The 16,261-nt window shown below is 46.1% G+C and overlaps 7 protein-coding genes across 7 annotated transcripts; 4 read left to right on the top strand and 3 right to left on the bottom strand.

Annotated features, from left to right (window-relative positions):
* Positions 1 to 414: 414 nt before the first annotated feature.
* On the bottom strand, positions 415 to 2,394 carry BKA55DRAFT_587880 (putative feruloyl esterase; the record flags this gene model as incomplete). The annotated part of the gene is made up of 6 exons (XM_046194715.1): positions 415 to 735; positions 782 to 1,129; positions 1,199 to 1,283; positions 1,325 to 1,806; positions 1,870 to 2,027; positions 2,364 to 2,394. The coding sequence occupies 6 exons, from the start codon at positions 2,392 to 2,394 to the stop codon at positions 415 to 417; spliced, it is 1,425 nt and encodes a 474-aa protein (XP_046055807.1).
* A 201-nt stretch (positions 2,395 to 2,595) lies between these two features.
* BKA55DRAFT_587879 (RTA1 like protein-domain-containing protein) lies at positions 2,596 to 3,349 on the top strand (the record flags this gene model as incomplete). Its single annotated transcript, XM_046194714.1, has 2 exons — positions 2,596 to 2,764; positions 2,832 to 3,349. 2 exons carry the CDS (start codon positions 2,596 to 2,598, stop codon positions 3,347 to 3,349), a joined length of 687 nt encoding a protein of 228 aa, XP_046055806.1.
* An 862-nt stretch (positions 3,350 to 4,211) lies between these two features.
* Positions 4,212 to 5,211, top strand: BKA55DRAFT_629646 (alpha carbonic anhydrase). The gene is made up of 2 exons (XM_046196931.1): positions 4,212 to 4,438; positions 4,491 to 5,211. Exons 1-2 carry the CDS (start codon positions 4,261 to 4,263, stop codon positions 5,138 to 5,140), a joined length of 828 nt encoding a protein of 275 aa, XP_046055805.1. The 5' UTR covers positions 4,212 to 4,260; the 3' UTR covers positions 5,141 to 5,211.
* A 235-nt stretch (positions 5,212 to 5,446) lies between these two features.
* On the top strand, positions 5,447 to 6,493 carry BKA55DRAFT_699091 (Formate/nitrite transporter-domain-containing protein; the record flags this gene model as incomplete). The annotated part of the gene is made up of 2 exons (XM_046200564.1): positions 5,447 to 6,108; positions 6,166 to 6,493. The coding sequence occupies 2 exons, from the start codon at positions 5,447 to 5,449 to the stop codon at positions 6,491 to 6,493; spliced, it is 990 nt and encodes a 329-aa protein (XP_046055804.1).
* Positions 6,494 to 7,486: 993 nt separating this feature from the next.
* On the bottom strand, positions 7,487 to 9,231 carry BKA55DRAFT_587876 (major facilitator superfamily domain-containing protein; the record flags this gene model as incomplete). The annotated part of the gene is made up of 4 exons (XM_046194713.1): positions 7,487 to 7,542; positions 7,844 to 8,713; positions 8,773 to 8,865; positions 8,928 to 9,231. The coding sequence occupies 4 exons, from the start codon at positions 9,229 to 9,231 to the stop codon at positions 7,487 to 7,489; spliced, it is 1,323 nt and encodes a 440-aa protein (XP_046055803.1).
* Positions 9,232 to 10,803: 1,572 nt separating this feature from the next.
* On the bottom strand, positions 10,804 to 12,024 carry BKA55DRAFT_531704 (uncharacterized protein; the record flags this gene model as incomplete). The annotated part of the gene is made up of 4 exons (XM_046189242.1): positions 10,804 to 10,847; positions 10,877 to 11,038; positions 11,461 to 11,515; positions 11,833 to 12,024. 4 exons carry the CDS (start codon positions 12,022 to 12,024, stop codon positions 10,804 to 10,806), a joined length of 453 nt encoding a protein of 150 aa, XP_046055802.1.
* Positions 12,025 to 13,465: 1,441 nt separating this feature from the next.
* On the top strand, positions 13,466 to 15,562 carry BKA55DRAFT_531703 (uncharacterized protein; the record flags this gene model as incomplete). Its single annotated transcript, XM_046189241.1, has 2 exons — positions 13,466 to 13,470; positions 13,531 to 15,562. The coding sequence occupies 2 exons, from the start codon at positions 13,466 to 13,468 to the stop codon at positions 15,560 to 15,562; spliced, it is 2,037 nt and encodes a 678-aa protein (XP_046055801.1).
* Positions 15,563 to 16,261: the final 699 nt, after the last annotated feature.

Genomic DNA, 16,261 nt, shown 5'->3' with positions numbered 1-16,261 from the left:
GCAGGCACCTGGTTAGGCATGGTGTTGTTTTGTATTAGCTTTGCTGGCCTTACAGGAACTCCAATCACTGGCGCAATTCTTGATAGTACAGCGTCGTCCGATACACCAGGATATTGGGGCCCTTGTGCATTCGGAGGATCTTCATTATTCCTTGGTACATGTTTTCTATTGTTAGCAAGGTGGTTAAAGTAGACATCTGCAAACAGTTTATTGAGTAAATTAGGTATCATAGGGGTTTATAAATAGAGACTTGTTATAGATTTAGTTATTTATAGATAGTAGTATTGTAAACTCCTTATGCAAAGATGTCAATCTTATACGAGATATGTCAAAACTGATTATGCCGTCGGTTGCCCTGATCATCGAATAAGTCAAAGCTGCTGTAGAGTAAAGTCAAAATCTTACCAATTAAATCTAAGCACAAATAAAGCCTCCAGCTGTCGTCGAATTATGAGCACCGCTATAAAACTGCTTCTTGGAGTACGGGCAAAGAGTACGCTTAATCTCAGGCGTAATGCCTACGCTGGTGGCCGGAAGTGTGTCCACAGCGATACCGTCCTCTACCCATTTTCGAAGGGCGTCGAAAGTAGTATCAGGATATGCCCCATTGCCACCGAAACAGTGGTTTATACCTGGTGCGACAAACACGCGGTAAAAGTCATGGACGTTGGGATTTTGAGCCGCAACAGCGTCATAGTAGTGTAGCGTTCCGTTGATGGGGATGATGCTATCGGTCTGAGAGGAAATGTTAGATAAGGCTGACGTAATGAATACAACAGACAGGGGCCATACTGTTCCATGGATAACCTATAAGCTTTCCACCTCGCTTGTGAAATGCAGAGAGATCAGGGTCATCGGTGCCCAAGAACGATCGATACTGCTGCACCAGGCTTTGGGCGAGACGATCATATTGCTCATGAGTGAGATTAGCAGTAGTCTCATTCTGCTTCTTCATGCCGAACAAGGTGACCCATTGCTCGCCTAGTGGATAGATGCCCCATGTACAGGTTCCGTTGGGGCTACAGCTGGTGGGTATAAGAGCTTGATCATTCACGGATCCAATCAACGAGCCGCCTTTCGACACACCAAACCAGATAGGTCGGCCATCTTGGTACTTTGCTCCATCCCACTATTTGAAAAAGAATAAGGGTTAGCGGATATGGCTGCACAGGAATTTACTGGGTAATGAGATACATACCACTCCCTGAACGATGGTTGCGGCGGCAGAGGAGACAGGCCGTGGGCCTCTCAAGTCAGTACAATCCACCACAGTGCCAACAACGCTTGCTGCATTGAAGTCACAGATATCCGGGTCAACGATGACTCCATAATCACGCTGTCGTTTCCATCGCAGGCTTGCAGTGCGGCGTCGGTAATGGCATCGATCTCGCACGACGGTGGGAATTCGCCCAATTTGTCCATGAGGAATGTACCCCATAGACCCCCAGAAAAGACCTGTGGCCAACCAATCCCCGGCGCACTTGCGGCAATGCCATCAAACGCTTCAGGGTACGGCTGTGCGAGCAACATGCCCTGCCGGCCACCTTGAGAACAGCCAGTGAAGTAGGAATAACTGGGCGGTTGGCCGTAAAAGCTCTTGATGATGCTCTTCGCTACCACGCTGGCATCGTTGACGGAAGTTGAGCCCAGGTTCAGAAAGAGATCCTGGTTCACATTACCTTGGCTGAGAAGGGCCCAGTCGGTCGCATTAACATGAGAGCCCAGACCAACATCAGTTGAAACGGCAGCGTAGCCCTCTCCGACAGCGGCCCCCATGGCCATAATACCAGCCTGATGTAGGCCTGCCTACCAACCGGCACCACCGATAGCTTGGAGTCTCCTATTCCAGGTATCTAGGGGCAGCCAGACCTGAACGTTGACGTAATCATTCCGGCCAGGATGAGTATAGGAAACAGTAACGTTGCGGTAGCTGACCTTGACGACATCTACAGCGCCATGATTCGCATAAATACCAAGGGGAATATTGGAGGAGAAGTTGGCGACGAGGTTGCTTGGAGAGAAATGAACTCGGCTCCAAATAAATCAGGGAAAGGAATGGCAGCGGGTAAGCAAGCCGAAGCTGGCACAGAGCCGTTAAAAAAGGAATGAATCATAGTTAAAATAAACAAGGTAATGAACGAATGGGAAAATGTTCCTGAGTTGGTGATGTCACAGGATCAATAACTGTTGATAAGTGCTTTTTATATGTATCCTGTAGATTTATTCCTAGGGCGATACGATCAGTGCGTTCTCAGAAATACTAAGCCTGCCAGCAATACAAACTTCCCCCACAGCGCGCAGCATTTTGCGAGGGTCAAGTTACACGTAGAACCCGAACTTAACGAACAAAAGCAGACACACACGCCTGTTGCCAATAGCTACTTCTCTTGGCATGTTGACCTGGATAGTTCAAATGCCTCCAATACAGTAACGAGAACGACTATAATATGTCAATGTTTCCCGTTGTTGTAGGAACACTTCCTATCGTATTGTCATCATACTACGTTAGTCTTACAATTCTACTATCACGACTCGTTTTACTTGCCGCTCTTGCATATTCTTGACGTATCTTGACACGGATCTCAAGATAAAAGCATGGCCGAGCTAAAGGCCTACAACGGCTACGCTCTGTGGATGTACCTCCCGAATGTACCAGCCGCCGCTGTGCTTACCATTCTGTTTGCCCTTGCGACAGCCGCCGTCGCTTGGCAAATGGTCAGAACCAAAGCATGGTATTGTTCAGTTTTTGTCATCGGTGGAGTCTGTAAGTAATCCTTTCATATTACTACATTTCTTCAAATCAACATGCTGACTTGGTCAAAAGGTGATAGTGGAAATTGTTGGCTACATAGCACGAGCTGCTGCCAGGAACAAGACTGACGAGCTTATCCCTCATGTTATCCAGAGCGTTTTCATTCTAGTGGCCCCTGCACTCTTCGCGGCATCTGTTTACATGACATTGGGCCGCATCATCAAGAGTATCCAAGCCCAGCCGCTCTCGATCATCCGTGTGAAGCTGCTTACAAAACTATTTGTTATGGGCGGTATCGTACCGTTTGCAGTCCAGTCTGGTGGCGCTAGCATGATGGCTGTATCGGATGACCCGAAGCTGGGCGAAGGCATGATCATCGCCAGCCTCGTTGTGCAGATCGTCGTGTTCGGTATGTACATTGTTACCTCTGCCATCTTCCACCACAGCGTCAGAACGCAAAGACGGAATGTATATGCTAATTATGGTGACAATTGGGTGAAACTCCTTATTATGCTTTTCGTCGTCAGCACCCTGATCATGGTCCGGTCTGTCTTCAGGGTGGTGGAATATGTTATGGGACAGGATGGTTACCTTTGAGGCACGAGTGGACCTTGTATGTTTTTGATGCACTGTTGATGTTTGCAGCAGTCGCTATCTTTGCATGGAGATTCTCAGGGCCTGTTTGGTCCAAGGCCATGGATATCGACTTGGGATTGGAAGTACAGCGAACCGGCGAGTATCCTCCTCGCAAACGCCTCGACAAGACCACATTCGTAAGCTTCGTCAATCTACAGAACGAGATGCCGAAACTTAAAATCAAGAATTCCGTGGCTGTGTCTGTCACAATGCTACCCTGAAACCAGCAAGACCAGATAATCCCTGCGAGAATACGAAAGATTCCATGCAGAGATTACCATTGAAGAAAGGACTGGCTAGCTAAACGGTCAGTTCAACGGCTCTGGAACAAGTGTCAGGCCTGTGATGGTTGCAAATTACATTGGCTAATAACGCTTTGTTTTCGACGTTAGGAGAAACAGGGATTGGATGATTCCAGACCGCTAACGCCAAGACGAACCGCTGTAAACCATAAATAATTAGTGCATTACCCCATGGAGAATCCCACTAATTAGCGCGGGCTGTGCCTGGAACGTCCACGTGGACATGAGTAGAAAGTTTCACAAACGTCACCAGGCAACTCTTGGTGATTCATAGAGAAACTTCCAAGTGACAAGGTAAAACTTGGATCTTATTTAGAAATAAGCTTCAAGATAGAGCTTATAAAGTTTATCTCTGCGTAATTGCTGGGGTCTAAGCCTCATGGTCCGTGATATCTTGCGCCTCGCAATTTCTTGGCGGTGACATTACTGCACGCTAGTCTCTATTCTGCGTCTTTCATGTCCTTCGCAATCAGATATAAAATTACACATAACCGCGACGATATCTCTACAATTTCTCATCAATCAGCTCCTCATCAGTCTCTTCTATATACTCTATATGCCAATATCACAATGCGTGTCTCTCAGCTCCTCGCAGTAGCGACTTATGTCACCAGCGTCTTGTCCTGCGCAAAGCATAACAATCACTACTCCCTAAAGAACAAGAAGCGACACATTGACCCTCGCGCCGAGCCTGGTAGTAAGGACTGGGCTTATGAAGCATCCTACAATTGGGGTCGCATCAACCCGGGTGAGTTTACTTACTTGAGACTTTTTATGGACGGTAACTGATACGACTTCAGATTACCATCTTTGCCAAGATGGAACACAGCAGTCTCCAATCCCCATTGCCCTCAAGCAAGGTCTCTCACTGGAACATTTGATCAAAGAGTGGAATTATCCAAGTGAGATCACCGGTAATTTCTTCAACTGGGGCTATGGTCCTGCATTTACCGTCCAGAACGAAGATGAAATCTGGACTCAGAACCCCTCCTTCAGCTTCGACAATGAGACCGTTTACCTCAAAGGCTGGCACATTCATGCGCCCGCTGACCACACCGTTGAACGCCATCGTTCTCGAGCCGAGCTTCATCTCGTCCACGTCAATGCGCAAGGCAAAGAACGCGCTGTCCTTGCAATTCGTCTTGACCCAGGCAACAAAGCAAACAGCTTCTTGGACCAACTCCCAAAGATGATTGGCTTCAACGAAACAGACGTCAGTGAAGAGGCTACGCTCAACCATAAGCTGCTTCTTGAGAGTGTTGATTACTTTGATGAATTTTGGACTTACGAGGGAAGCTTAACAAGTCCCCCGTGCACTGAGGGTATTCGCTTTTTCATCGTGCGACAGATTCTGTTTACAAGTGTGCAGCAGATGCGGGATATTCTTGGGGCTTCGACTTATAGTGCTCGTGAGGAGCAATTGGTCTGGCGCCACCGTATCAATGTATGATAGGAAGTAGATGTAGTTGAGATAGCGCGAGGCTGAATTAATGGGGCAGCATTACCCACCATAACATCATTACCACGTCAAGTTGCGATTACATCATAATGTGATGCAGCGAAAACGGTCTCTTGTTTTTGTTGAGTAAAAAGGGAATGATTCATGCCATCGAGCTAAAGGCCGAACATCCGAGATTGGGGTATCATGACATCAAATCTCCATCATGAAGTTGCCAAAGTATATATGTACAAACATTTCTCCGACTAGATAGCTAGACTGTATCACCAACTATCCGCGGATAAGCCAAAGAGCATTATGCCGGCCTACTCAGATTCAAAACATGCTGGCGATGAGCGTCAACCGCATGTGTCGATGGAGAAGGTTGACGCCCATTCTCCACCTGAGACTTGCCAACTCATGACCCAGTCAGGCATCGCCAAAGCCAAGCTTCCATGGATAGATCTCATCGTCAAGTCTTTCTTCGGCGGTATCTTCATTTCGCTAGGGTCTCTCTTTGATCTCGTCGTCGCAGGTGGAGCTCCAGGTCTACGAGAGTCGAACCCCTCTCTCATCACCCTCCTGGCAGCGTTCACATTCCCCATCGGATTTGTCCTGGTTATCCTTACGAATGTCGAACTTGTAACGAGTAACATGACTGTTATGATGTATACAACCTTGCAGAGAAAGACAAGCGTGTATGATCTTTTGAAGAACTGGGTTGTTTGTTACATCTTCAACCTGGCGGGATGTCTCTTCTTTGCAGGTGTTTTGGCTTGGTGGAGCGATACACTCAACTCTGACGCCATGTCCTCATATGCTGTTGCGCAAGCTGAGGGAAGAGTCAACATCAACTGGTGGTTCAATTTTACGCGGGGAATTGGCTGCAATTGGCTCGTTGGCCTAGCTGTGTACCTCGCCACAAGTAGCAAGGATAACCTATCCAAGATCGTTGGCATTTGGATCCCTATCTGGGCTTTGTAAGTACACACAAGACTCAATCAATGTTGGGGAATAGGATTAACAAGATCTTGTAGCGTTGCACTGGGATATCAGCACTCCGTCGCCAACTTCTTCCTCGTACCCATCGGAATGTTTTACGGCACTAACTTTGGTGTCGGCAAGTTCATCTACCAATCTAATATCCCTGTCACGCTGGGAAATATCGTTGGCGGTGCGGTCATGACTGGCGCTTTTCTGTGGTTCTTATATGGAAGGGATGAGACATTGGCTACGAAGACTGGGCAGCCACTAAGCGGAGAAAAGAAAAGAGGACGACATGCGGCCAACAGCTCGGGATCTGAGGGGGAGACAGTCACAACTGAGAACCATGGGAGAAACAGAAGGGATGATAGCATGGTATAGGAGGAAGTTTACCGTACTACTCAGTGCTGATATGCTAGCATTCGACAACTGGCCTGACACGGGTAGAAAACCTCTTCTCTACTGAGAAATACCACAATACTTATATCTGGGTGGTGTATACCTTGGACGGACTCTATCTCTGCCATGATATTATGTATTCCAGTAAAAAAGCAATATGAGAAGAAATGTATTAGTTTAAACAACGGAATTTATGCTAGTGGAGTTTGGTGCCAACGATAGTATGTATTGTCCCAGGCAGCTAACCCTTATTGTCTCATGCTTTACGCAAATAAGCGCAAATTCACCCATAGGATTCCCTAGGCTCCACCATACCACATCTCTATCCAATCCCCAAAGTACAACCAAGTTAGTCTTAGTCGGCATTTCTGGGAAACTTGTTTCATGGTAAGGAATTTTCACACTAAGGAACTTCTGTATCGCCTTATATTAGCAGTTACAGCCAGAAGAGGGAAGGTCAGGTCAGATAACTTACTGCATAATAGATAATTAAAGTATAATATCCTTTAAAGTAAATTAAAGGAAGAAGGTTAAGGCTAGCTAATAGGCAGGTGAGGCTTTTTAGCTAGTATATATATAGCTAGGTTTAGGCTATAATTAAAGTAGCTAATTATAATAATTTAACTTAATAAAGCTTTATTAACTATAAGGGTAATAAATATTTAAATTATATTAAATTCTAGAGATATTTAAATATAATTTTTAAGGCTAACTTATAAACTTAAAAAAAAAAGAATTAAAAAAAATTAATAATAAATAATATAATACTATCTATATTAGAATATAAGTTAAAACATAATATGTCTATTAATAGGCATAAAGAGCGATTTAATTTATATACATAAGTCGGTGCGAAGAAACAGCAAAGAAAATACATTGAGGACAGTCTGCTGGCTATGGATAGTTAGCTTTCACAAAGTTATCCTAAGCCCTTTATAGTCGAGAGCTACGGTGCGATGAAAAAAGTAATAACTCCTATTTAAGCGATGTCTTATAATAGTCCTCTGGGCCCATCCAAGGTCTCCAGATAACTGCATACTCGCAGGCAGTTATTACAAATTATTTAAGAGTAGGTCGGAAAAAAATGTTAAAAGCCCCTGTTTATAGACTGCCGAAACTTTCTAATACATCTTTAAAATAGTCTATGCCAAAAACTGCGCATTGACTTTAGCCAATACGACTAACTAACGTTGTTTATGTCCAGCCTAGCTGTGAGTATTTGATCCGGAAATAATAGTATTCATATCGATGTCTACTATCAAACGTATGGATTGAATCGTCTACTCGCTATCGACTAAAATAGCTTCGCCCAACGCCATCCTCCTGCTACACCTCGAGCAAGGACAAATGTAGCAAAGGCAGATATATATAAGATCCCCGCAAAGACAATTAGCCCCCCATATGAATCACCGCCTACCTCGAGGATTGCACCAGCGATAGGGATACCTGTCAAAGCACCGAAGCTGGCGATAAAAAATGCGGTTCCGGTCCTTTTTCCAATATCCTCAATCATGCAAACCTGACTTATGCAGACAGGCGTAAGGCTTACAGCTGCCCCAGACCAGAAACCATAAAGCAGAGTGAAAGAAGTCGTTCTCGCTTCCTCTCCAGCGGCTTTTAGCCAGAGTGTCAGAATAAGTGCAGCGCATACAAACGAAGTAATACACATCGTGTTGAAAGTGCCAAATCGATCTGCGACGTATCCAGGCAACGCCCGACCGGGAACTGCGCCGACGTTGAGCAGGGTGTTGAGAAGATAAGCTTTCTGAGAGTTAAAGCCGTAATGCATGGCATAGGCAGAAATGTATGAGTATGGAATAAAGACCGCAAACTCGATAAGAAACACTGCGGCCGTAGTGGTCGCGAATTTGGCATCTGCTAGAGCCTTGAGGTCGATGGATGCTCCTGCTTTCTTGTTTGAGGGTAACCGCTTTCGGAGAAGACAACATGCCAGAACTCCAGATCCCATGTTGATAAGAGCTATAACCCGAATGGCCCAAGCGAAGCCGATCTTGGGCGCGAGGTATATAATGACGAGAGGAAATACTATTCCTCCAATCCCTCCTGCAGTACATGCGAGTCCAGTGGCAAAGGCACGTCGCTTGCAAAACCAGTGCCCGATTGCTGCAAGACTGGGATTGAAAAGGAGGGACGCCGATATACCACCTAGGACACCGAACGAAAGCAGAAACTGATAGAACTCTTATAATAGCAGTAGATTAGTAAGAGAGCAGTATTAGTTGAGTATACGCGCATCGTACCCGTCGAGAGGCTCACAAACACCATCGAGAGAACCATACCAATAGATCCCGTGATGACCAGCAGCTTGATATCATGGGTATCGAAGATTGGGCCTGTCATGTGTCGTGACAACAAGCGATTAGTTAATAGATCGTTTGAAGAATGAAGAACTTACCGATTTGAGCACCACAGAAGTAGAGAAAGAAACCATAGCACCCAAAGATCCACCCGACCGTTGATTCGGGTAGATGAGGCAGCTCGTTCTCAAGCACCCAAGCCTGGAGCACGGCCAGAGTATTGAGTAAGCCCATCGATGGAATCATAGCACACCAGGCTCCTATAACAACCAGCCATGCCTCCAGCCCTCCTTCAGGGTATACTACGTCATCCTCGTCAACCGTCGTCGATGAGTTCGACGTTCTTGGACGGATATTTGCCAACTCTCCAAGTGGATGGTTGTTGACGCTTAAACTTGCCATCGCGTACTTTAAACGGGTTTTTCTTTCTCATAAAGTATAGGACTGACTGCTTGAGCTTTTTATGCCCCGCGGGTGGGCGATATGATCAAGCTTGATGTACTGCTGAGAATTGATAGGGAAGAAGGTAACTTAAGTACTTGAGGTTTCCTAAGTTAGGGTAAAAAATACTATTTAGTGCAGAAACCCTACCAAAAGAAATCCGAATACGAATACTGGTTCGTTTTAAAAAGGGCGGATTTATTAGTGGATGAGGTGTTGTTTGAAAGAGTTTTGATGAATGTAAAAGGAGGGCGCCAGGTAGCACTTAGTGCATTAAGCTACTTGACATTCGACCCGGCAGACGTGTTTCCGAGCGCTGTGCCCCACACGATTCGATTGATCTGCATGAGTTTAGAGGAGTTCGTCATACGGAGAGCATTGCAAGACGGATCCTCAAAGTAGAGGAAGGTCTGAATGTATTATGTAGAATAATAGCTTTCCTTGTTTATTATAAAACAGTAATTTCTCTTATTTACAATATTGGTTCTCTAGGTTACTAGACAGCAGATAGGTTAGTTATTAATAGCTTTCTAAAAGTTAAATGCCAGGAACTAAGTTATAGTAGATAGAAATAAATAGTTTAGTGAGCTAAGATGAAGAAATGATTTAATAGAATGTAAGAGTCCAGGCTGATAATCTATCTTGGGCTACTGGCTTATAACTGCAGTTTTTCTTTTCTTTTTTTCCCCCCTAATATAACCTTTGTCTTATATAACTTTTACTTTATGCAAAGAACAATAGTTAGACGAATTGTAAAGGTATTTATAGCATTTGAGACGTGGTAAACCGGATATTACCGCTTACGCGATATCCTGGTGATCTCCAGATCGATGGGGATGTCGCAAGTATTAGGAAATACACTGAACCGCTGAGACCTTATTATGCCAGGTTGCGTATTTCAGTGGCCAAGGAATATCTATACCTCCTTGCTCAATATGTATAACCTGTGGGATCCGTTGGTCTATTGCCTATACCATAAGGAGAGTCTTTCTAACAGCCGTTTAGCGCACGAACAATCGCTCATAACGCGGCCCCTACTTGCACTATTGATAATGGCTGTAGCATAAATCATCTGGTTGGCCTGGCGTTGCGTAAACCCTCACCCTAAATCCTTATTCCCTGATTATTTCCTCTCCTTGTGTCTCTCGCCTGATGTGGAAAATGCACGAACCAACCCTAATAACTAAATCTCACCAACCTCTGGTCCTAATGTCACTGCGCCTGGCCCATTTTTACAACATCAAAGAAATCAACCAAAGTTAGAACTAGTCGCAATGCCATAATTCGGGTTTAAAATAATGTATGATATAGGAAAATACTTATAGTAAAGTTACTGTTTAATATATACTTCTATTTAATATTTCTAAAACCTAATTCTAAATTAAGTCTATCTTATGCTATTAATAACGCGTTTTCATTTTATATATATATTTAAATCAAGTCTTCTAAAGCTGGTTTAACTAAATGCTGGTAGCTGGATTTGCGCATGAGAAACTCCGTGAATTCTCCTGCCTTCCTTTAATAACCGAAAAATTATTTGTATAGGGTTTTCAATAAACTCTGCCTTGCATTCATTGCTAAATGGTTGTTAGAATGTAGCTCTAACCTTCATAGATTGGATCCATCCGAAAGGAACCTTTAGGCGATTCGCGAGCGGAATGTGGCAAGCCATAACAGGAACGCATGCGGTCTCTTAGGCCTATGGTGTTCTGACCCTGCGCCATATCGGGGCAATTTTCTCTTAGCACTACTCGTCGAAAGTAGATTTCTGTAACGGGTAGTTGGCTAGTAGAATCTAAGCCGATTTGGTTTTGGCGGTGGAATTATGCCTGGAACATGCTCAACTACAGCTGGCCTACCATGTCCAAGGTCGGCGTGCGCGGATCTGCATTTCAGCCAAGAGCATATGCATTCTAGCCTTAGGGAAGCTGTGGCGGGCGCCAAATATTAAGATCTGCAGAATCAGCCCGAAGCCGATTATGGGACTAGAACTTTCAGAGACCGGTTGTATGAGTCTCTTTTGCCTAACCATTAGTTTCCTCCGTCTCATTCAGCAACACAGAACCTTCTCCTTCCTCCCCCTCCATCACGAGTTAAGTCTACCCCACTGTTGATTCAACATGAGGACAATCCTTCTCAAAACGGCGATTCTGCCCTTTTCGTTGGCTGTTGGAGTAGCGCCAAACGTACTTGAGTCACCGCCAAGTCCTAGAGTATTTGCCAAACCGAAATGGGCTTCTCTTAACTGACAGACGGTGGCATTCTAGTGTACAGATAGGGAGGAAAATTGGGTTACTTCTAGCCATCTGTTTTCATCTGTTAAAATCTCTTGATATATCTCCTTTATAACATTTGGAAGACCTAATAGCCGCTTGGCGGGAATTCAGGTCCTTGGTGGATGCATAGTGTCGCGTAATAAAAACAAAAACTATAAGTCTGTTTCATCGTCTAGTTTGTGTATTTGCTAATCTTATTCCTTAGGTCCTCTCAGAGGTCCGCAACCCTCAAAGGACTCTACGTATCGCTTTACCTGTTGTTATAGGCTTTATCACTGTGCTTTACATTTTGGCCAATGTTGCTTATGTAAGTATTCCGTTGCAACTTCACATTGAACATCCGGTAATGATCCTGATAGTTCGCTGCCGTACCGAAAAACGCCATCATCGCTTCTGATGTTACAGTCGCCGCGACACTTTTCACCAACGTCTTTGGGGAGTCTGCGGGTACCCGGTTGCTTCCCATTCTGGTCGCCATATCCGCGCTCGGTCATCTTTTGGGTATAGCGTACACGATCCGTGAGTCTCAGATATATTTTCGTGTTTGTTGTTTACTGACGATCGAAGCCCGCGTAATGCAGGAACTTGGCAAGGATGGCATCATACCTTTCCCCAACTTTTTATGGAAAACCGTCCCTTCAACGCGCCGATTAACGCGCGCTTGTACTGCACCTTGGAGTCACGATCATATTCGTCTACGCTCCACCGGCTGGCGATGCCTTCAATTTTGTTGTTGTGCAGGCCAGTTACCTGACTGCAGCTTTGTTTGCGTGGTACAAACCTCCCACAAATCCTGAGTGCCTGGTCAATTTACTATAGCACGGCAAGATCAGAAGTTAGCTTTGGCAGCTTTTACACCAACAAAGTAATGCCCCTGATGACCGCCGCTGATTACTGGGAGAAGAAGAGCGTCGCAGGCCTAAGTTCTTGATCAGTCATACGTACCCTACAATGCATATTCGCCATTGTTGTGGCGGACTTGTACGGACTCGATCTTCAACATGCGACAGAAAATAATGCCAAACCTGGATCAGCTTGGATCTATGCTGAGTTTGTGGCCGGGATATCCATGATTGTTTGCATTATGCACTTGTTTTTTCACGACTGCTGCGTGGTACTGGTGCGTATTCGATGGCCTTGTCTTCGTGCTGTGGCTTGCACAATTTGGGACGTTTGCCTCAATTTATCTGGGCACTGAAGACCTAACAGAGGATCGAGAGTTTGAGATATTAGTGTCTGGCGGCAGGATGCGGTCAGCTGTATGGGTTAATCTTATTACCATGTTCTTATGGCTTGCGACAACTACACAGGGTGTTATGGGGTGTTGCGGTCATCGGAAGAAAGCACAACTAAAGGGAAAACCTACCAGGCTAGGTCGTATAGGCGAGGTATAAGTTTGGGGCAATTTACAACCTGGAATTACGTATATTGAGTATGTTTCCCAAGTAATAATTAGCTAGCCTTAATATTATGAAATTAATAGCCTTAATATATAAATAAGCTAATTAATTAAGTTAACACCTGTACACACAAAGTGGTTTGCCTTAGCTTGCCACGTTAATTGATGGTAGTTGCTCATAGTTCGCCGAAACTACTAACCAATTACAGCGTTTACGTATTAGTTCCCGCAAATAACTGAGCTTGTCGGATCTGAAAGTCAGAGTCACCCAGGCATCCTGGAACAGGTATACTGGGACCCACATCGTCATCTCGGAGGTTACGGCAAGCATAGACTGCCAAGCCCAGTATCACCACACCTGGCGGGCTGAGATGAGCATATAGAGGAGAGTCGAGGAGATCAGGAGGGTGGAAGGGTTCTTGGGGGCAAGTGTATATATCTATCTGGGTGTCAATGGCACAGAATCAAGATCAAGGTTGTTCTAGCAATGCTGTATTCTCCCAAAACGATGTTATCCATTATGAGGTATGTTTCATTTTAATCTGGTCCTTCCTAGAACAAGCTAGCTGACGCTTTACTTCACAGGCTCTGCACACAATTGACTGCCTTGGTTGCGGTATCGGGTGCCTCTGCCTTGACGTTAGTCCCTCGGAAAGAAGCGGTCAGTTGCGTGACAGATGAAAAGACAGGAGCTCTCTTCGTCACAGCAGAGTGTGTCGATTTCGACTATGACTCTCCGATTTTCGATAGTGAGACGGACGAGACGATCCCTACACCCCATCGAAAGATCTCGGGCCATTTCAACGGCACCGATGTCGACTTCAACATCTATCTTATTCCCAAGTCCAAATGGGACAGGCGGTTCTTCCAGCTCATGTACCCTTCCCAGACATCCATCGCCGATGATACAGCCATTATCTTTGGGAGCGAGAGTGGTGGCTACACGATTCAGGCTTCTGGAACCCAAGGCTACCGCGCTGACGCAGCGCTGGCCAAGGTTTCCCGCGAAATCGCACAAGAGTACTATCATTCCTCTTCTGACCAGATTCGCGGATATGTCTACGGTGGTAGTGGTGGCTCTCTCAAAGCCATTGGCGCTGCCGAGAACACACTTGGAGTTTGGGATGGATGTGTCGCTCTCATCCAGGCAACGCCAATGTCCATACCTTATAACTGGGGCATCCGAGCGTTCGGCGGGTTGATCCTGGAGAAGCATTCCACGGAGCTCATCGACGCAGTTCAGCCGGGTGGTACTGGTGACCCCCATGAATTCCTTGACGAACTTGAGCGAGCGGTTTTGACCGAGACGCAACACCTCGGCATCCCCACCAGAGGATGGGAAGACTGGGGCTCTATCGCCAGGAACCGTACGCAACTGTGGCAGACGCTCAAGGACATCACGGTTCCCATGCTCCAGGATATGGACCCCACTTATGCCGACGACTTTTGGAACAAGGGTGGGTACGCAGGGAGTGACCAGTCTGGACTGGGAGAGAGATTTCGTGCTGCCCTCGTCCAGTTTGACAGTGTCATTGAGAGTGCAACTGCGGGCGAAGACGGTTTGACATCCGAGTTTGTATTGGAGACTGTGCCCAGTAACGCTACCGAAGTTGTAGGCTTTGGCTTTTCTGTCACAGTCAATGGCTCCGGTAATCATTTTTCTGGCATATTGGATGTTGAGACAAGAACCGTGCACATCTTGGCCGGCGCTTCCAATACTACGCTTGGCGCCCTCGTACCGGGTGCCAACATCCAGGTCGATAATCGCTGGTACCTCGCAGCCCATACATACTACCGTCACCAACTACCTCCGATAGACAGCGGGTTCTATGGTTATGACTATCTTCGCGATGAGAATGGTGAGCCACTCTACCCTCAACGCGATGTCGTGATGGGACCAGTCGTCTCGAAACCAGCCTCAGGAGGTGTTACACACACGGGTAACATCACCATGAAGTTGATTGTCATGAACAACCTTGTCGACTTTGACGCCTTGCCCTGGCATGCAGATTGGTACAAGAACCAGGTCCGTAGAGCAAAAGGCAGCCTCCAAGACCACTATCGTCTGTACTACAGCGACAATGCAGACCACGTCATGGGGAAGATCAAAGCTCCCTACACGAGTCGGACCGTCGACTTCACCGGTCTATACCAGCAGCACCTGCGCGATCTGATGGCGTGGGTTGAGAACAACGTCAATCCGCCGACACCTACAAACTACACTATGGTTGAAGGACAGGTTGAGGTCCCCTCATCTGCGTCGGCACGTAAGGGCATCCAACCCATGGTTGAGCTCCTTGTGGACGATTCAAAGCGCACCCAGGTAGCTCCAGGAGAGAATAAAGAGTTTCACGTCAAGGTACAAGTCCCGGATGGCATCGGTCAGATCGTTGCGCTTGAATGGGATCCTCTTGGCACCGGTGAGTATACCAAAAAAGACATTGAGATGGGGCCTGGGATCGATTTACGCTTCTCGTATGCGTACAGGAAACCTGGAGTCTACTTCGCCGGCATCCGAGCCGCTTCTCACCGGGATGGGAATACTGAAACAGAGATTGGTCTGGCTTGGAATTTGGATCGTGTTAGAGTTGTTGTAGAATCGTGTCCAGTATGGTAAATCCCTTCATTAGTAGTGTCTAGGTCTAATTTCGTTTATATTTGCCTCACTTTTGTTTTTGATCTTCTTCTTTCTTTCTTATAAACCTCTCCGATACGAAGCTGTGTCAGAAGGCAGCTTGTTTTTCTCGTGTACACATGTCCAGCTACGCTAGGCCTTTCACCTTATCAAAGTTGCTCTGGATTATAAATAAGCTCCGAGGGTCTAAGCTGTATTTAGGTCAAGGTCATTTTGAAAAACTCATTTAATTTCCAAAAATACTGTCATGTTACGTACATCTGTAGCCAGCCTTCCAGTAGTTCCCGCTGAAGCTCGACTTACAGGACATCGATACAGTTGATCTTGGTAGAGCTTCCGCCAATCAGCTCCTCCATCTAGTCCATCTCGCTACTGGTCGGCACAAAGGCGCTTTGTTTCCAAGACGGTATCCCGTTAGTGGGAACATATTATTCGGGCAGTAAAGGCTGCAAAAGTCGGTCGAGGCAGCGTAAAGCTGCGGGTGAGGGTGCAATGACCCTTGATGACGAGCGGTAGGATGCTACTAATGTCGTGGGGCAGCCAGGACTGCAGAGGGCGGTTGTGTGGGAAATCGAGGGCTTAGAGCCCGAATGTCCAAGGCTCACAAAGCCGGTATGTCGAGGTAGAAAGAAGCCGCAGGTACCACGAAGGAAATAGCGCTCGAAGGCCACATCAAGAGGT

The sequence above is a fragment of the Fusarium redolens genome (genome assembly GCF_020744475.1).
Source record: "Fusarium redolens strain MPI-CAGE-AT-0023 chromosome Unknown BKA55scaffold_1, whole genome shotgun sequence".
Lineage (NCBI taxonomy): Eukaryota > Fungi > Ascomycota > Sordariomycetes > Hypocreales > Nectriaceae > Fusarium > Fusarium redolens.
This window is presented reverse-complemented; position numbering and strand designations above follow the sequence as displayed.